At 41.6% G+C, this 20,977-nt stretch overlaps 1 protein-coding gene across 9 annotated transcripts in view; it reads right to left on the bottom strand.

Annotated features, from left to right (window-relative positions):
* agrn (agrin) overlaps positions 1–19,546 on the bottom strand; it is a 341,291-nt gene extending 321,745 nt beyond the window's left edge. For 6 of the 9 annotated variants that reach the window (XM_077515073.1, XM_077515069.1, XM_077515070.1 and 3 more), the window contains exons 1-2: positions 19,066–19,546; positions 15,063–15,324 (exon numbers count right to left, since the gene is read on the bottom strand). In XM_077515073.1, coding sequence (XP_077371199.1) covers positions 15,063–15,324; positions 19,066–19,287 — 484 coding nt within the window. In that variant the 5' untranslated portion in view covers positions 19,288–19,546. The remainder of the gene's footprint in view (positions 1–15,062; positions 15,325–19,065) is intronic. The other 3 variants (XM_077515075.1, XM_077515074.1, XM_077515071.1) reach the window with 1 other exon arrangement.
* Between the last annotated feature and the right edge of the window lie 1,431 nt (positions 19,547–20,977).

Consider the following 20,977-nt stretch of genomic DNA (forward strand, 5'->3'; position numbering starts at 1 on the left):
ACGGGCGAGCTACGCCCCGCCATCTATGGCGTGCAAGGATTGGCGACGTGTGCACCAGCCGGCAGCCTAATTTATGCCTCCACGTTTGCTCTCGCATCGATGAGCGCCGTCGATCACATGATCGACGCGAGCCATGAATTTTAAGTGCTGCGTCGCTCGTGGCCGGCCGACGTGCACACGTCGCCAATCCTTGGACGCACGTCGATGGCCGGGCGTCGCTCGCTTCTGATTGGTCCGTTCGATGGCGTTTTTTCTTTTTTTTCTCTCTCTCTCTCCCCGCCCCCCGCCCAGATAGTTTCCGTGAAGGCAACTGGCGGCGCAAATCGAATTCCTGCTCAGAGACAACGGCTGTGCATGTGGATATGTGCCTGGGACGAGAGGCGGAAAACAACAATAAAAAAATAAAAATAAAAAATAAAATAAAAAACTGTGTTCGCTAAGCGCACGGCTGTTGTGTTTTGGCGAGTTTACGGCCGACACCGGTGCAAATTGGCAATAATTAATTGCCACGGTGATGAACTTACTCTCCCCCCGGCTTTGTTTCGTGTTTCTGAATTAAATTGAACTTCCTGAATCCGTCATAAAATGCAGAGGAATCGCCACTCTGTGGCGGCCCAGCCATAGCGACAGCGGGACTTGGTGTGAAACTCCAGCAGACACAGATGTGTATTGCGCACAAGTCGGAAGGCAAACGCACGAGCGGAGCTCCAACGTGACGCCTCGACGCGAGCCTCTCGCAGAAGCATACTGAGGCCTGGCCACGAACTACGCGGCACTTAAAATTCATGGCTCGCGTAGATCATGTGATCTACGCCGGTCATTAACGCGAGAGCAAACGTAGAGGCATAAATCAGGCTTAACTGGTAGTAGAGATAATTTTCAACTATGTTACAAAAAAATAAATAATTGTGTGAACTGCTGTGGAATACAGTTCCAATATCATACCAAGCTCAACTGTACTGCTTGGTGGAAACGTGGCTCAAGTGTACAGACAGACCGATATCAGCTCACCCTGTTTTAATTGCTGAAGCAAAAATGAATTGACCGTGGAAAGGTTTTAAACAGGAACATATTTTCCCTGTCCTTTCTTGCAATTATGCCATTAAAACTGACACTAATTACAGATTTTGAAAAGTGCCCCCTGACAGGCTGTTGACATTTACAATTTGTTAAAACAGGATGAGAACATTTTAGTTGGGAGTGCTTCACCCTAATCTGAGATGCATTAGAGCATGCGGAGGGGCCATTCTGTCAAACAAGATCAGCGTCTTCATAAAAGCCTGAATATGACACTACAGGTATTGGTATGGCAAGTCCTCATGTCACATGCAAATGTAAAGAAAGAAACGCGTGCTGTTCATAAGCAGAAAAGCTTTGCCATTCATCACAGATGAAGTTCAGTCACATTTACTTTCGACTGCCTCCATCTTTTGTATCCCCTCTTTCAAGACATCGCATTAGCAAAAGAACAATGAAAGAGGAGGGGTTGGTCAGGACAAGCCAACAGAAGGAGGACAAGGAAGAGGAACGGGAGGTTCAAGGGGGGGGGGGGAGACCACGCGATGAGAAAGACTGCCTCTCCATTCTATCCATTGTCTTCATGTAAATTGGAGCTGATCAACATTCTGCAAGTGACACGAACGGTAACTTCAACCTTCACCAGCTTCACACAGAAAGGCGATGCCACCGTGCTCAAAAGCAAAAGACACGGCGTAAATGAAAATTTCAAGTATACATAACCGAAAAAATAAATAGGTTGGCTTTTGGTGTCAGCAATGAACTCAGCCTGAACTACATCCACGAACAACTCACTTTTCAGCTTTTATAAAATATGTACGCACACAGGAAATGAGGAAATTCCTCTGGATGCCAAGTGAGATGTCACTATATCTCACATGATCTAGGTACCAGTTTAATGAGCATCAAAGAATTAAAGGAAAAAAAGGAATTAAATCATGAAGTGTAATTTGCATATTCTTGGACTCTTTGGGGCTTTTCTGCAATATTTATTCCAGAACCACCACCATGCATGATATCATGTCAAATGTCACACGCTTCAGCATACCACATGAGACCTCAGGTCAGTGGCCAAAACATGAAATCTGCCTCTATGTTTTGCTTTTCATTTCACTTTCTTTTGGTACACTAATTCCAGAAGAAAGGGACAGTCTCAACAAGATAAAAAGATACACCAGGAGCAAGGTTATTATAGTTTGGGAATTTTCATTTGAGTTAGTTTTTATTACTTTTGAGTTTTGTTTTTTAAATTTAGTTAGTTTTAATTAGTTTTCAGGGTGGTTCTGTTAGGTTTTATTAGTTTTAATTATTTAATGAATGCTTAGTTTTAGTTTAGTTTTAATTAGTTTCTGCATTAGTTTTAGTTTTTTAAAAGAAATGTGTATTACTTGTGAGCAATATTTAAAAAACACTATAGGAGCAAAGTCATCTGAAGGTGCTTTTCTATTGGCTGCTGTTAGATTACATCACTTCTGTTAATATCAAAATCACATTTAAAATCATCCCCAAAGGCTCATGCATTAAATTAATTACCAAAGACTAAAACAAAGGACATTTTTCCTATAATTATAGTTAGTTTTATTTAGTTTTGTGAACATAAAATGCAGTTTCAGTTAGTTTTCGTTTTTTAAAAAGCATTTTCGTTTTTATTCTATTTCGTTAACGATATTGTTTTTTGAATTTTAGTTTGTTTTTTCGTTAGTTTTAGTTAACTAAAATAACTTTGACTAGAAGTCATGTGAAGTAAACATCAGTAAACAGTCATATTCAAAGTATGTTGTTTTTACGATTTACAGTTTTCACTCATTTATATATTTATACTGTACAGTCATTTACACACATATATACAAAGTGTTTTCCTTGTGATTAGGTCATTATCAAAGTAATTGTAAAGTGAAATACTGTACATGAAAACAAATAATGAAAATGCAAAATAATGAAAATTCCCCTCTGGAACTATATTATATGTGCTCTGTCTAGACTAGTGGTACACAAAAGAATCACTGACTCTTTGAAAATAATGCAAATTAAATAAAAAATATGTGAAATATAAAACACAATCTGTCATGTTTTGGTTTGGTGGGGGTGGGTTTTTGTTGTCTTTTGGTCGTTTGTCATGTGTTCCTTGTGTCTTCCCTTGTCCCGTTATGTCAAACCACGTCCACCTGAGTGTTTCTTCCCTTCCCAGTGTATCCACCAATCAGCTTCCCCTGCCACTTGTGTCTTGCCCAGCTGTGTCTAGTCATTGTCATTAGCCTGTGTGTATTTAGTCCCCTGTTTTCCGTTCGGTTCTTGTGGAGTCATAGTATCTGTTGTGCCTGTTGTTGTCCCTGTGTTCCATGCCATGCCATGCCTTGTGTTTGTTTTTTGATCTTGTTAATTTTTTCATAGTACCTTGTTTATAGTTTTTGTTAATTAAATCCCCTTTTTTACCTGCATCCCTGCCTTGCCCTGTTTTTTGGTTGCCTCCTGCATTTGGGTCCTGCCTTCAACACCCCACATCGTGACAGAATGACTCCACCAGAACTGGACCCAGCGGGGGCAATGGCGGAATGGGAGCCCTGGGCGAAGAAGGGGCTTGAGGCCTGCGACCGAGCCATTGCCGGGCAGAAGGAGGGGCTTGGAGCCTGCGACCGAGCCATTGCCGGGCTAAAGGAGGTACTGGCTTTGCTCCGTGGCGTCGGGAGTGACGGGTCAGACAGGCCTCAAGTCCCTGAACCTCGTCTGCTGGAGCCTCTCGCTCCTGAACCTCGTCTGCTGCAGCCTCTCGCTCCTGAACCTCGTCTGCTGGAGCCTCTCGCTCCTGAACCTCGTCTGCTGGAGCCTCTCGCTCCTGAACCTTGTCTGCTGGAGCCTCTCGCTCCTGAACCTTGTCTGCTGGAGCCTCTCGCTCCTGAACCTCGTCTGCTGCAGCCTCTCGCTCCTGAACCTCGTCGGCTGGAGCCTCTCGCTCCTGAAACTTGTCTGCTGGAGCCTCTCGCTCCTGAACCTCGTTTGCTGCAGCCTCTCGCTCCTGAACCTCGTCTGCTGGAGCCTCTCGCTCCTGAACCTTGTCTGCTGCAACCTCTCGCTCCGGAACCTTGTCTGCTGCCGCCGCAGCCCCTGGCCGCGTCGCCTGGGCCGCTGCCGCCGCAGCCCCTGGCCGCTTCGCCTGGGCCGCTGCCGCCGCAGCCCCTGGCCGCTTCGCCTGGGCCGCTGCCGCCGCAGCCCCTGGCCGCTTCGCCTGGGCCGCTGCCGCCGCAGCCCCTGGCCGCTTCGCCTGGGCCGCTGCCGCCGCAGCCCCTGGCCGCTTCGCCTGGGCCGCTGCCGCCGCAGCCCCTGGCCGCTTCGCCTGGGCCGCTACCGCCGCAGCCCCTGGCCGCTTCGCCTGGGCCGCTGCCGCCGCAGCCCCTGGCCGCTTCGCCTGGGCCGCCGCAGCCCCTGGCCGCTTCGCCTGGGCCGCTGCCGCCGCAGTCCCTGGCCGCTTCTCCTGGGCCGCCGCCGCCGCAGCCCCTGGCCGCTTCGCCTGGGCTGCCACCTCCTGTTCCTCGTCCGGCGGCGCATGGATTGCGGTCGCCACCGCCTGCACCAGTTAAGGCGGCGCCCGGCCAGCGGCCGCCATCGCCTGCACCTGTTCCGGCGGCGCTCGGCCAGCGGCCGCCATCGCCTGCACCAGTTCCGGCGGCGCCCGGCCAGCGGCCGTCTCCTGCTCCTCATCTGGCGGCGAACACCCCGCCGCCACCTCTGCTCCTTGTCGGGCGTCGAGGACGCCCTCCTGACTGGCCCCGCTGGGACTCTCTTGTCGGGCGTCGAGGACGCCCTCCTGAACTGCTTTTTGTCTGGGACGGATGGGTGGGCCGTGTGCCCTCCTCCGTGCCCCCTTCCGCCCGCCCTTGTTTTTGGACTTTTTATGTTGGACGTCTGGGAGCCGTCCCTTGAGGGGGGGGTTATGTCATGTTTTGGTTTGGTGGGGGTGGGTTTTTGTTGTCTTTTGGTCGTTTGTCATGTGTTCCTTGTGTCTTCCCTTGTCCCGTTATGTCAAACCACGTCCACCTGAGTGTTTCTTCCCTTCCCAGTGTATCCACCAATCAGCTTCCCCTGCCACTTGTGTCTTGCCCAGCTGTGTCTAGTCATTGTCATTAGCCTGTGTGTATTTAGTCCCCTGTTTTCCGTTCGGTTCTTGTGGAGTCATAGTATCTGTTGTGCCTGTTGTTGTCCCTGTGTTCCATGCCATGCCTTGTGTTTGTTTTTTGATCTTGTTAATTTTTTCATAGTACCTTGTTTATAGTTTTTGTTAATTAAATCCCCTTTTTTACCTGCATCCCTGCCTTGCCCTGTTTTTTGGTTGCCTCCTGCATTTGGGTCCTGCCTTCAACACCCCACATCGTGACACAATCAAAGCTATTAGAATGAATGAAAATATCAACTGATGGCAAGAAAATTAAGGGTGATACAAATTAAGTTAAAACTTAAAATGTTGTGCAAGTTGTAGCCTGGCATAGCGTTTAAACATGTTTCGACGCAGTGACAGGTTGTCACAGAAAGTGGTGGAGATTAATAAACAAAGCCATCAAGAGCTACACCAAAATTTTGTGATGGCTTTAGTCTAAGAAGAAAAGCTGTGCTAGTTATAGCCTTGCATAGCTTTTATAAGTGTTTCAAAACATTCACAGGCTGTCGCAGAAAAAGGTGGATGTGAAAAAAAAAAAAAAAAAAAAAAAAAACACCAAAAAAAATTGTCAGGGCTTCAGTCTGAGAAGAAATGTTGCGCAAGTTGTAGCGTCCGTGAAGCCTCTGCTACCAGCGTCAAACAGTTTGAATGTGTAACCACATGACTCCAACTACATCAAATTTGGTTTTGGAATGGCAGAGAGGAAGAGCTGTCTCCGCTGCTGTGTGGTCGGTGGCAAAGAAATTAGCAATAGCCACATGAAACAGTCAAAGTCCACCATTCAGTCCCATGGATAGCTAAACTTTAGCTAGCTTTAAGGAAACTTCACATTGTGTCGTGATAAACTACACTCAGTTGGTACTTGGTGTAAAACAAATTTGATAACCACTGTATTATAGGATAACAAATAAAATGAGCAACTTGTACTATAGTGAGGTCACGTGTGATGAAACTTTAAGGACCTGACAATGAGGAAAGAGGAAACATACCTTTGGTTAGAGTTTCAAGTCTGTAATAGAACTTCTCCCCTCAGGCAAAACCTCTCTAAGAGGCTTTGTTTCACCAGCAGATGCTGAACGCGGTTTTGAGGTAGTTGGCAACAAGATACCTTCACTATTTGGGGGTTGTATGTACCACACAGACAAGTAATATAGGCATTGTTTAATACTGCTCATAATACAGACAGAGGCTAATGCTTATGTCCTCAGATGAAATTGAATATTTGAAAAAGAAAAATAAACACTTTAATTTTTCCATTAATTGAAATTCAATCAAAAAAATGAAGACATTTATGGTCAGCTCTTCAACTTCTGTCAACTACTTTTCACACCAAATTCAACAAAATGTAAAAAAAAAATAAAAAATACAAATGTTTTTTAAGCCGTAATTTTTGAAGCGTTCTCACAATAACTGTGACTGGCAATAGCAAGATTTAAAAAATGAAAAAATAAAAACAGGCAGAAAAAATATTCACATAAATCTTAAATGCAATGTGCAACGTCACTATTTGCGGATTGTGGGTAATGTTTGGCTCAGATTGACAAACAACTTTGTAGGCTGAGTGGAGGAGATTGCCTCTTATGAAAAGGCCGAGTTAATCACTGTGCGAACGATGCATTATTGGCGATAGCTTACAGGCTTTTTAAGATGTTGGACAATGACAACACATAACAATATTTCATGTAAGACTTGGTTGGATGGTTGGGAATATGTGTGAAGATGTTTTTATTGTATGCTTTTTTAATTAATTGTGATTGTGAACAGGCTTCTATGCTTCATTAAAGTACATTTTCATTGTATGAGGGTAGAAATTGTATGTGCGCGCGTGTGGCGGTGTGCGGGGGAGGGGGGGTGTATACACAGAGACATGGTCAAGTTGGTGAGACATCCTTTCCACTTATCTCTGTTTGACTCAGAAAGCCATCATGTCCTTCCCATTGTTGGCTAAAACAACGGAGCAGGACAAGTTCCTGCCATGAGTCTGGAAGAAACTGACCCAATTTGAGGAATTTGTATGAGCTTCGATCGCATTTAAGTCGCAGAAGAGATGTTAACATATAAGAGCTTGTTAGCAAGTTGATTCTAATTACTATAGCAAATCATGTTTCATGTATTTACATCTGACATATCCCTGTACAATGAGTTAACACCAACTCCACCTTACTTAGTCAAATAGTGTCTGTTAAAAGGTAAAGACACTAAAAGTGTGACTCCACCACTCATTATTTATTATTCCTGCTGACAGTAACTTATTTTATCGGAAGACATCATATAACTGATGACATTCTGTATATAGTATGTGTAGGTCATCTAAAGAACACGAGAGGCTGACTGAAGATAACGAATGAAAGTTAGAAGTAAGGCAAAGTGATGATAAGAAAACATGGCAGTCAAAGTGGGTTCACCATGACAACTCATTGACAGAGGGACGGATGAGTGGGTGGAAAGGAAGTCACAGAGACTGACTGAGGTGTTGTCCGAAGGGCTAAAAACAAGCCAGCCATCCCGTGCTTGTTGATAAAAGTGAGACTCCCAACTGTTAAGTCTGCCGTGCTTCCTGTATGTGCAAACCTGACAGTTGTGTTGGCATCAAGTAAATAATTTGATTGGATTCAAATTACATCTATTGTGGGACTATTAATTTAAAAAAAAAATGTTTTTCTTATTTTAGATATATTTGATAGTTGTGGTTCAAAAAATGCAAATTCCATTAGGGCTTCTCCAATCTCTTGGGTGTCCCAGCAAAACTTTATTCCCCAAAATCCAATGGTTTTGGCGTGATGACAGTAAAGTGCCGCACTTGCTACAGCAGCTGCCCCGCTTTAGTAATGTAACCCAGGAATAGGAATTCAGTTGCCCAGAGGGAGCCCAAATCTCATGCAGACTGCTGCTCTGATTTCTTTTTGTCTCAGACACAAGAGGGACTTTTCCGGGTCACTGTACATCCAAGTGACTGCTCAGAATCGCTTTGGGCATTTCAATTTGCTTCTTCTTCACCTTTAAAATGATTTAAAAGAGACATTGACGTCAACTAACTTTGGACCTTACAGGTCGGTAGTCTTGAAAGGATTAACTGAATTAATTGAGAGATCTCGCTCCTACCCAGTCTGGGCTATTTTAGTAACCCTTTAAAAGGTCCCATGACATACTTTTATTTTATTTTATTTTTAGAATTTTTGATATCCTTTTATTATGTACAGGTTTGCAAAACAACTTGGATTGAAAATGCCTGGATGTGTTAAACCTTTCTAGTTGCTCTTAAACACTAGGCTGTAACGATATCCAATCAACACGATACGATATTATCACAATATGAAGGTCACGATACGATAATTATCACGACATTGTGGGGGGGTTGGTGGTATTTAAAAAAGGTCACAATATTGAGAGAAAAAAAAAAGAAGCTCATACTAAAAAAAAAGCACAATATTGTGCTTTTTTACATAACAGCAATGCAAATAAACCACCTACAATCTCAATATTGAGGCTAATGCAAGCACATGATCGCTTCACAAGCAAATTACATTCCCCTAAATCTGACAATTAGCATAGATTTTAAATATACAAGGCCAAAACATCCCTAATGAAAATTAAATTGCACTAATAAATTAGCCACTTGAGGGTGCTAGAACTGCACAAATGAAGATCAACGTGACTTTTTTTTTTTTTTAACAGATGTCCATCCATCCATTTTCTTGACCGCGTATTCCTCACAAGGGTCGCGGGGGGTGCTGGAGCCTATCTCAGATGGCTCTGGGCAGGAGGCGGGGTACACCCTGGACTGGTTGCCAGCCAATCGCAGGGCACACAGAGACGAATAAACATCCACACGCACAAGCACACCTAGGGACAATTCGGAGCGCCCAATTAACCTGCCATGCATGTCTTTGGAATGTGGGAGGAGACCGGAATAGTAGAGATAGACCGATAATCGGTCGGGCCGATAATCGGGGCCGATATTTGACATATTGGTACATATCGGTATCGGTCTGTTTTATTAATCTGACGGCCGATATGAGCGATCCATTTAAAACTCCGTCTTTTCGCTTCGAATGCAGCCCAGAGCGTCTCTGTCTGTTATGGAGTCCAACTCCAGCAATGTAACGCCCATAGCAGCATTTGATTGGTTAGCCGTGCAAGAGCCAGAACCAATCAGTAGTGTATGCCTGTATCACAGTAGCCGGTCACACACGCACCCACGGACACAACGCGACAGACACATGCTTCGAAGGTAAGTTAAAAGAGAAGAGACTCCGCCGATCGTTTCACCATGATAAGCTAAACACATTGAATTATGTTGTGTATTAAATGCACTATATGAATGGAGCTGCATTGCCTTGCATTGAATCCCCGCTAGCTAACAGTGGTGTGTTCAGCTTAGCATGTAGGCTAACACCCAGTAGCTAATTCGCTACTTGAACTACTCGGGGAGGGAATCACACACATTTTCACTTAATTAAGTATATAATGTTTGTTAGAAAGGTTCCAAATATTAACAGTTGTCATTATTATATTGTCTAGTTCCATGTTAAGAGTAGAGTAATGTCATTATATTTACCTCTCGTGACGCACACATTGCATTCTGGGTCACGTCCACTACTTGTTGCATAGCGGTTATTATGCAGTGAGATGCCACAGTGACACTAAATAGCGTTTAGTTACTTTATATTGTGTTTATTTGTCGCACTGGTTTGCCATTGTGTGCCTTAAGCTTCGACGTCGATTTGATTGACAGCTCGTTGTGCACCTCGTTAAAGTCCGCTCCGTAACTAATTAAGTGTCTCAAACACCGTTTAACTACACGAACGTGTTCTCTTCCGTATGTTTGGCATTAGTAGAGAAGTGCACTAAAGTATAGTGTGCTTATTTGCTTGTTTTGTCTCTCTTTTCACGTCATGTCTGCTGTGAGTTGGGACATTATGCTCTCAATGGATGCCACTAATATGTAACATCTACGGCCGTAGTCGGCTGCAATTAATGTTCAGTGATGTAATTTCGTTACGTGCCTCATACTTTGAATAATGAGCTCATGTTTGGTGTGTTGTATAACTTTCTCGTGTGTTAGTAACTATTCATGTGGACAGCTAAGACAGTGCTTGTTAAACTACATGATGAAGTGTCTTTTGACAGTTCTCTTGTAGAGAGGAGTAGCATGATATTGCTGTTCTCGATTTAAGATCCTCAGCTTATCAAAACTGTCTATATGGTAACAATAACAATAATTATAATAAGGTCTACAAGAACTGTATGGTGTTCAGGGATGAATAGTTTTTCTCATGGAATTTTTTTTTTTTTTTTTTTTTTGCTGTAGTAATAAGTAATGCCACAGCTGATGCACATTTTGAATGACAGGGTTCCTCCTATTACTTCAAAATATAAAAATATAACATTTATAGAATAAAACTACAAGTATCCCAAATGCTATAAAAGGTAATGTCACATTGGCCCCCACATTTAACTCCCCCCGCCACCAACGTCTTATTGCAGATAGAAGGATGTAAAATGAAAAGTGCAGTGTGAGAATCCATTGTAAAGAACGGTTAGGGTTTGCATTATTCAAAAATTTGGTGCCAACATTTTAACTTTTACTGCAAATGAATATCGGCTTCAAATATCGGTTATCTGCCTCCTTGACTACCGATAATCGGAATCGGTATCGGCCCTGAAAAAAGCATATCGGTCTATCTCTACGGAATACCCGGAGAAGACCCACGTGGGCACCTGGAGAACATGCAAACTCCACCCAGGAAGGCCAAAGCCTGGACTTGAACCAGAGTCCTCAGAACTGGGAGGCGGACGTGCTTTAAACAGAGGCGTTTCTTTTAAATATTGTGAACATGACAAAGACGATATTGTGGCAGTTTTAATATCACGATATCATGATATTGCCCTTATCATTACATCCCTATTAAACACCTGGCAACTCTGATGGCTGGATTTCTCTCTAATATCCGATAAAGACTGTAAGATTGGCTGTCGAATAAATGGATAAAAAAATAATTTTGCATTAATGTTATTTACTAAAATATTTTACAGTACACCCAGAAAAAAAACAAAAATGTCCAAGTCTTGATTTAAAAAAAATAGCACTGCGTTGTGTTGGGGGGGGGGACGAATAACAGAATGTACAGAAATGAAAATTTGTTTCATAAAATGTAATAATTGTATGTTGGGACAAGCCAGACGACACATTAACCGCTGCACTCCTGAGCTGTACGCCTTTAAAGGGGGCATGGCCTTTTAAGTGACATAAAAAACATTGAAGGTCCAGACTTGAGTTTTGGCCTACTGTAGCGACTAGCTAGTGTTTACATTTTGTATTTGTGTTGTAAGGTTTCGGGTCTGTGTTATGGAGTGAAACAAGATGAGGAGCAGAAAATTATCTCCACGAGTGCTCATATAGTTTAGTCAGGCTGCAACATATTAAGCCCTGTTGGACAGTTAATATTTTCTCATATATGAGAACCAAATAGTGCCACATGTTACAAAATGAGTTGAGCGACAAAAGAATAACTAAATATAGGGACAGGGTCATGTCAATCGAGTTTGACTATTCAATAAAAAGCTGAAAGTGGATTGTGTGTCTACTATTTTTTTCAACGTATCTGAATTTTTCATGGTAATCATGTTTTTTATTGGATTAAAAAGACTACCAAGCAGTAATTCTTGAGTAAATATCAACTACTGAAATTTAGAATGTTTTAATTCTGATGTCATCCTAGTTGCTCATGTAGGCTTACGGTATATGTGTGACAATCTGGATCGCATGAGGGTGCAAATTTGGAATTCTATCTAATTCTTCGTAACGGCAGACTTTCTCTCAGAAAAAAGTACAGCATATTTGTACGTTTTTATAAAAAGATGCCTTGTTCCACAAAGAATGACTTACTAGTGTCTAAGCTAGAAGAGAAAAATATTTAAAGACACACTATTTCTAAAAATAAATGAATAAATACATTTTATATAAAACCTTTGGCCATGGACTGACTCATGAGGTGAAGCTGGGAAATAAAACCTCAGATGAATAAATGACCTGCAATATTAAAGAAAATATTCTCGTATAGGGAAAAGAAGGACAGGTGTCTGCAGCAGGTTAGACATTCCAGAAAAGTCATTGCCTCCACCTTGCACAAACAGTGGGAAGAGGCCAAGACACATTCACAGAGGGAGCAGTGGAGGGAAAGGGAGAAAGAAGGGAATGAAGGGGAGGGGGGCTTGACTCACACAGTTCTCTATCCCACCCACCCCGAGAAAAATTCCACAGACCTGTCTGCTTGCACGTCATTAAGCAGGACCTCCTACTGGTAAATCAGGACCCCCGTCAGGATCTCAGCAAAGCCGGCTAACCAAATCGCCATGGAGCCCGATCACAGATCGAATGACTGAGCAGGAAAATTCCTCTTACACATACACAGTAAATATTAAGCAAGGATGATACAAATACTGGACAATCTCTCACCAGGCCAAGAAAGTGAGGGGAGGAAGACAGAAAGGAAGAAACAACCTTTTCTTTCTCCACCGTGTCATACTATTGAAGGAAAAAGTCATCACGAGCTAGGCAGGAGCAAAAGTGATAACATCGCCATGTGTTCAACACTTTTCCATCAAATGGGCTTGCTAGCTTCCCAAACCCGCCTCTGCCACTGTAATTAAGTCAACAATGGGGATGAAATGAAAATGAGCTGGAAAATATAATAAAAGACAGCATACATTTGATATTCTTAGAACGTCAAAGACAAAGCATAACTTTTTGCGATGAATTTGCAGATTTTTCCTTAAAACCGTTTTTACTGGGATATCGTAAACCTTCTTCAGGGGAGGGCTCACTGAATGCCTATCAACAAGCAGTTGTCCACGTGATACATGTTTCACTGCTGGGTGTGTTGCCGGGACAGTGATAGGAAACTGTTTACAGGTCAGATTCAACTCCGCACAGAATAAAATGATCAGTGTTTCCATTTAACGCATCACAACATATCTACATACACATCCCACTTTTCAGAACACTTTTGTTTGAAGTACTCTATTGGTCTTAGAATGGTACGGGATGTGCATTTCCTCCTACTTCTCCTGACTTCTCAAATTCCTAGTGTCAAGTATCTCACACAAAGCCCTTTTCTTGAGAGCATGTCTCCCAGTCTGTCTCCCTGCCAGGCATTCCGGAGTCTATCCAACATGTCAAGAATGAAGAGAAAGCATGGGAGCGCACAATGAGTTCGGTGGCAGGTAGAATCTTGTCCCATTGCTAACATCTGAATCTCTGAAAGTGGTGGTTGCACACAATCTGATCTGACTGAATGTTTGTAGTTTTAATTCAAATGTAGCCAAAAATGAGCCAAAAGACCCATTTTCTTAGATGGAGACATGTTATCATTCGGTCCAATTTATAAAGATTTGAGGTCCAAACCTGCCAATCTTCTTCAACGTTGAATAGCATAGTGAAAACATGAGAAATGAAGTCTTGGAAACTCTTACATGTTTAGACCGCAATCCTGTCTTAGCGGGCTAGCACCACATGTATTTAGTTTCATCAAACTTAAATTTGTTTTCAACTTTGGTGAAGTTCATTTGGTCAGGTGTGAACATGTTGGTATTATTTTCCCTGAACAGACTGATTTCTGGACCAAATCAGTGAGTGACCTGTTAGCAGGAACTCTGGCATGGTTTGGGTGTGGAGAGAAGGGATCCAAACTTTAGCTGTGCTAAATAACTGAATTACAGGTTGTAAACAGATGAGACTGTTGACTCATTGAACATAGCATGGTAATTAAATGTTTCAAGTTTCCAAACCAGTCTACTCATTCAGAGGATAGAAATTGAATTTTAAATTAAATAGGGTGACCATATTTTGATTTTCGCAAAAAGAGGACACTCGTGCCGGCCTTTTTATGGAGGAGAGTGGGAATCGAGACCGCACCACGACTACATCTTCGGTTTGAGAGAGCAGAGCTCTACATGTGAGCTAAAATTCCAACACACCTCAACAACACATTTGAACACTCTGGAAAGGCGGACCTACTTTTTCTTATAAAAAAATAAAATCTGTTTAATATATAACAATAATAACACACACACACACACACAAAACTCGCCTCCCCCTCCCCCAAAACTCTCACGGTCGAATTGGAAGCAGTCGCAGTAACAACATGGTGCACTCCACCTCCCATTTCCCGCGCAAAGCATCAGTCATATTCAACACATGCTAATTGGCCCCGTGAAAAACAATGAAAAACGGACATTTTCATGAACTTACTCCCACCCCCAGAAACAAACTTAAAACAGTTGCAAAAAGTAAAAGTTAAAACAACAGCAAGCTCACTTCCCACTGGCAAGATGGTACAGGTGACACGCATCTGCATGAACTTTAAAGATGTATTATTTATGGCTACATTGTTCATCTCATAAGAAAATAGATTAACTTTGAATCGTATAATTGCAAGCTAATGTTTAATTTATTAAATTGAAAATGGTCCGTAGCAGTCATAAAAAGTGGGCACACGTAGATTAGACTGTTACAAGGCTATAAATGGTAAACTATTTAACCCCGGTTTAAAAATAGCAAAGCAATTGAGTGTAAAGGTCAGGAATCACTCTTTGACCACTAAAGTCTGATCCTTCAGGTGTTCGTCAGGCACACCCACCTCCAGGCAAGGCTTAAGATTCACTATAGCAACAAAGCACCTAAAATGACTCAGGTGTCCTTGATTCATAGAATTCTGGGAAACAGAGTCTGTAAGCCCGAGGCTATATAATTTAAGAAGTATCCAGTGTATGAAATCTTAGCAGCTTTAAGTGATTAGCAATTTAATTTACTTTCAGTCTATTAAAAAAAAAAAAAAAAAATTGTTTTTTAGGATTTGGCATTTCATCACATTTGATTGCTATTTCTGCTTACCTTCCACGCAGTGTTCCACATCCTCCAGGTTCCGCAGCGTAATCCTCATCAGGCTTGAGTTGAGCATCAGTTCATTCTTGTGTTCGGCCCCCATGGACTCCGGGGCAGGGTTAAGGAAGAATATGCGAGTGTCACCCGTGGCAACTTGATTGTCGCAGATTCCTGTGTTGCCAAAGCCACCGATCAACACCTTGTTGCCACCATCCAAGAGAATTTCACGGTTTATGCTGGTCTTTCCTTTCAAGTAGCGCCACACCCTGACCTGTTAGTCAAAGGACGACAGGAAAACACAACATAACTACCTAAAATAATATTACTAATTAAACCATTTCCACACGAAAATATTGTTATAGAAGAAGCCATCATGCTGGTTTACATGCAGATACAGATTGCGGAAACAAGATATTTTTATTTTACAAAAATCAATCCACCTTCAGGACACAGGTGCCTTGTGAGAAATAAACAGTGGAACAGTGTAGTATAACACGTTCTATTTGAGTGGTGGGCAAACTCAGTCCTCGAGGGCCGGAGTCCTTCAGGTTTTGGATGTTTCCCTTCTCCAACTCAGCTGATAGATGATCAGCTCATCACCAAGCTCTGCATAAGCCTGTTAACGATCCTGTTGATTGGAATCAGCTGAGTCGGAGCAGGAAAACATACAAAACCTGCAGGACTGCGGCCCTCGAATTTGCCCACCACTGCTCTAGTTTATACTGTGTTAAAAAAAAAAAAAATCGATTCGGCGATATATCGCGATACTACATCGCGCGATTCTCGAATCGATTCAATAATAGGCAAAATCGATTTTTTTTTTTTTTTTTTTTTTTTTTTTTTTAGGATTCACACCTTAAGCATGGAAGAATGTTATATGAACGGAACATTAAGCCTTAATATTTTATTTTAATGCTGTTTAAACATGAAACAGATTACAACCTCTATAAGACTGAAATTTCAGATAAATAAATAATACATTTTCATATAAATCTTACACTCTACAAGCTTACTGATTAGTATTTTCTAAATTTGAATGAAAAAAAATCGCAACAATCGACTTATAAATTCGTATCGGGATTAATCGGTATCGAATCGAATCGTGACCTGTGAATCGTGATACGAATCGAATCGTCAGGTACGAGGCAATTCACACCCCTACTGTACATACAGTACACATGGACACAATTGTTGAAATACATAAAACTTTGCTCTGTGTTGTGCGAATAAAGTATCCCGGGAGTTCATTCAGTGCGATACAATAATAAATCTTATCTGGATCCACAAGGGAACCAGCCACTGTCTGCAGTCAAAGATTGCTTGACATTACAGGAAGTGGCTGATGGTCAGGTCAGATGTACGCATTGTCACAGGGGGACCATTTCCATTTTAGAGGAATAGTCTCATTTTAGCAATTGGTAGTGGTTTCGGTCTCCATTGCAAGAACGGCGTGCCTCTAATCTACTCATCTCATTCGTTCGGAGACGGAAAGCAAGTTGACCAAACACAGTTGTTTATTTTGACAGATTATAGGGTGGTCTACCACAAGTCTACTGCGGTGCGGTGCATAAGTTTCACAATGAGTGCCCATGAAATGGGGAGAGAGGACGACTCCTTTCAGAGCGAAGCACCAGAAGCTGTTTTGCTTTTTTTTTTTTTTTTTTTTCAGTGCTATTTTGAGGACCACACAAAATTTGCAGCCAAAATGTCATAAAGATGTGAATATAAATCACATTTTATAGGCCATCGGGTGGGCCAATAAACTGCTACCATTTTTTTGTAATCTGACAATTTCCAACATAACAGATTTTTTTTTTCACAATTCTCACCCTAATTGATCAAAAGCAATATACTGTGGAGGAGAGAGTAAAGATTGTGGAAGCATTTTGAATCCAAATCGGTAACCCACACTGAGTAACAGTTCACCATTGACTTTCCGGGAAGAAATCCTCGAAGCAGGCTCACAATTAGACGTCTTCTGCAGAAGTTCAAGTAAAAAGGATATGTCATAACCAATGTGAATAAATAAAGGACATAGTGGTAGGCCAAGGTCTGCAAGGAGAGCCCTCAACACCATCTGGAGGAATCAGCGACAAACTCAACCAGACTTTTATCACGGGAGATTGTCTCTGAGTGTGGGTTATCGATACTGATTCGAAATATGCTTCTGCCATCTTCACTCTCTCCTCCAAAGTATATTGCTTTCAATCCATCCGGGTGATAATTGTGTGCTTCATTGTTGATAGTCCTGAAAGAATTATTTAAATAATAATAATAATAAAAAATAAAAAACAGTGGTAACATTTTATTGGCATGTACGTTTTCTTTAGCGCTTGTCCTAACTTGGGTCATCATGGGTGAGTTGCAATTACCCAGCAGATTTTGGTTGAGAGGTGGACACTCTGAACTGCATGGTCAGCAGCCAAATCCAGGGCAAACATATACAAACCATTCACACCTAAGAGCAATTTAGAGTCAATGAACTAGGGGTGTGAATTGCCTAGTACCTGACGATTCGATTCGTATCACGATTCACAGGTCACGATTCGATTCGATACCGATTAATCCCGATACGAATTTATAAGTCGATTGTTGCGATTTTTTTTCATTCAAATTTAGAAAATACTAATCAGTAAGCTTGTAGAGTGTAAGATTTATATGAAAATGTATTATTTATTTATCTGAAATTTCAGTCTTATAGAGGTTGTAATCTGTTTCATGTTTGAACAGCATTAAAATAAAAATATTAAGGCTTAATGTTCCGTTCATATAACATTCTTCCATGCTCAAGGTGTGAATCCTAACCCGAAGTCAGACGTTTTGTTGAATATTTTTCCATTAAAAATGGAAGTTTAAAAATCGATTCACACACACACACACAAAAAAAAAGGCAATGATGATAAGACGTTGAATCGGTAAGACTACCGAATGAACAATTCTGAGCTCTTAAAAAAAAAAAAAAAAAAAAAAAAAAAAAAAAAAAAAAAACGATTTTTTTTTAATTGAATCGATTCGAGAATCGCGCGATGTAGTATCGCGATATATCGCCGAATCGATTTTTTTTTTTTAACACCCCTACAATGAACTATTAATTAAAGTGGAATAAGGTTGGAGTAACCGGAGAAAACACAACACGCAAGAGTAGGGACAACAACAAAAAACTCCACACAAGATTATGCGATTCGAACCCAAACCTCAGAACTGTGAGACAACTGTGCTGACTACTGGATCATCGTGCTTAATATTCTATTCCAAATAATCAAGAACAATCACCTTAGTGAATTACCAGACACACTAACTCCCCCCACAATGAGTCAAGTTATTTGTTCTATGTTTTTTTTTTTTCATGTTTATTAGCCTATGCTGGGATCTTTCATCTCACCTAGAAATGTATTGAAGGTTTATCACAAATATTTTCATCTTATATGTTCAATTCGGTTCCTCAACGGGAGGCGGGAGCCATACTAAAATATATAATGTAATGTAATGTAATTTATTAGAAGAACATAAATATGAACATAAATACAGTGCAAATTGTGCAAATTGTGAAAAACACAAAAATAGATCAATTTGTCAATGAAGTGGTGGGGGGAGCATTTGTCAAGTGATTGGTCACCAAATAAAATCAGAAAATGTAAGAGAAAATCTGCTAAAATATACAATGTTGTTCCTAAAACACTTAAGAGACATATCAATGAGTGAGGAATTTCAATTGAGTCAGGTACTGTATATATCAGCCATTGATGCACAAATATAGGCTATTTGATACAAATTATTGTATCAGCCTCCTGTGGCAAATTTGTGGTCTTTATATGTCTCATGTGTTCCTCGTGGAGAAGGAAACCACTGCCTCACCAATTGCGTGTGCACTGCAAATAACTTATTCCGTTCTTTCTGGCCAAACAAGTGTGGACCTCTAAATGCATACGCTCCATTTTATGAAGTGTTACATGCAGCAGGTGTACTGGCTTGCGAGTTGCAAAAATCACAAACCGCATGGATACGCACTCACCTTGCAAGAGTAGGTGTTGTGCACCGGGTCCATGTTTATGATTTCGTCCACTGTGCCCGTCAAAACTACGTTGGCCTCTTCTTCACGGTCCTCCAAGTCTTTCTCCGGGCAACTAGCCGCACAGGACCGCAACAGGACCGCCAGCAGCCCGGCTAGGAGCAGCGTTGCCCGGCTGGCTCCGAGTCTCCGCTGCGAACTCATGACCGCCGCACGAATTTGCATAAGTTAACTTTTCTTACGTTAATTCGATCACAAATGTGGAGTGTGCGACAACTCCAAATGGTTTTGAATGGGTTTGAATTTTGGACCGAGGCTCTCCACAACTTCTCTACCGGCTACCCGCGTCTCTCCCACTCCGCAGCCCGGTTTCGCGCATCTGCAGCCGGGATTGAAAATCTTTCCGCCGCCGCCGGCTAGAAGAGCTGGATGGAAGAGAGAGGAAGGAGGAGGAAGGGGAATAGGGGTCTCGCGCGCGCGCTCTGCAGGAATGCAACAGCACTTTTCTATCACAGTCACACTCATAGATTTGCATGCAATCTGAATAGCTGATCCCACAAGTGTGTCTGCGTGTGTCCTCTTGGGGGGTTGCAGGGATGGCCGAGTTATGTGGCTGATCAAGGGCGCCCCCAGTCGCACAGTTGATGTCCTTACCATTTTTGTCAGTGTCAATTCAGAAGAAAATTATGAGGTCATGTCAGCTGCATCAGTACTGCAATACTACGTAACATTATCAATAATGATGACAAAAAATGCACAGTTGACTAAGAAAATGAAATGCATTTGATAGTAGGCTATATACTCGCAAAGTAAATCATTTCAATTTGAGTTCATAAAATGCTCAAAAATTGTAACGTAAGTTGTTTTTTTTTTAATCTTTTTTTAAGCCTGTTATGAATAATGCGAAAACTATGTGCATGCATGCAGTCTCTTCTACTTTCCACCATAAACAGTTTGTATTATGCACCATTGCTATCTTGTCAAATAAAATATCTTTACAAAACAACCTTTGCTGTGTGTTTTTTTTTCATCCATCCATTCATTCATACAGTATGCAAAAAGTAACACAATCATTCACACTCATTACACCATCACTGAGTTGCAATTTTAGCACTAATATATATCTAACAAACTCACTAGGTGAAATTAAAAGTCCTAAAACCAAACAGTCCAATTTTTTTTATGTCGACAGCAACAACACGACAGTTTTAATTTGCAAATGACAATTAACAACATAGGGGAGTTTTCTTTTAATCCCCCAAACATTTTTTTTAATGCAAATAGTTACAAGAAGCTTTTCAGAGTTGAAGGAAAGTTTCACCAACTGTACAATTTATGGTGGAGGAGCTTTTAAAAAAAAAAAATGCTAATGCTGCACAGACCTCGGCTAAATACACACTGTGTCATATGTCATTTAGGACCCATGTTTACATCATAAACCTTGAATAAATGTAAAAATGATACCACATGGTTATATTCTCAGGGCTCCTTTGCGAACAGACAGTGCATCAATTTCTAGTCCTTAAAAGCTGTAATTTTAACTAGGCGTCTATTCCTGGGGAAAATGACAGGCTTGCTCCTGTACAGTTGCCGAAGAAGATATTTGTAGAAATTTGTTCCTAAACCTCACTTTTGACAACTGAGTTAGTACAAACAGACAACTTTCTTGGGTGAAAGGGGAAAAAATGACCAGGTGAAATATTACAAGAGTGAGCTGCTGCGGGAACTCACTTGCTCATGACAGTCTGTCATTGCTAATTGTTTATGATTCAGCCATGAACCATGACCATGAATAATCTGACATATCATTAAAGAACAAAATCAAAAACGCCATCAACATGTGTGGTCTGGAGCTGATCCATGGGTCCAATCCAATTTTGGGGGATTCTAAATGTACGTCACTTCAGAGCAGTAA

This window comes from Festucalex cinctus, chromosome 2 (assembly GCF_051991245.1).
Source record: "Festucalex cinctus isolate MCC-2025b chromosome 2, RoL_Fcin_1.0, whole genome shotgun sequence".
In the NCBI taxonomy this organism is placed as follows: domain Eukaryota; kingdom Metazoa; phylum Chordata; class Actinopteri; order Syngnathiformes; family Syngnathidae; genus Festucalex; species Festucalex cinctus.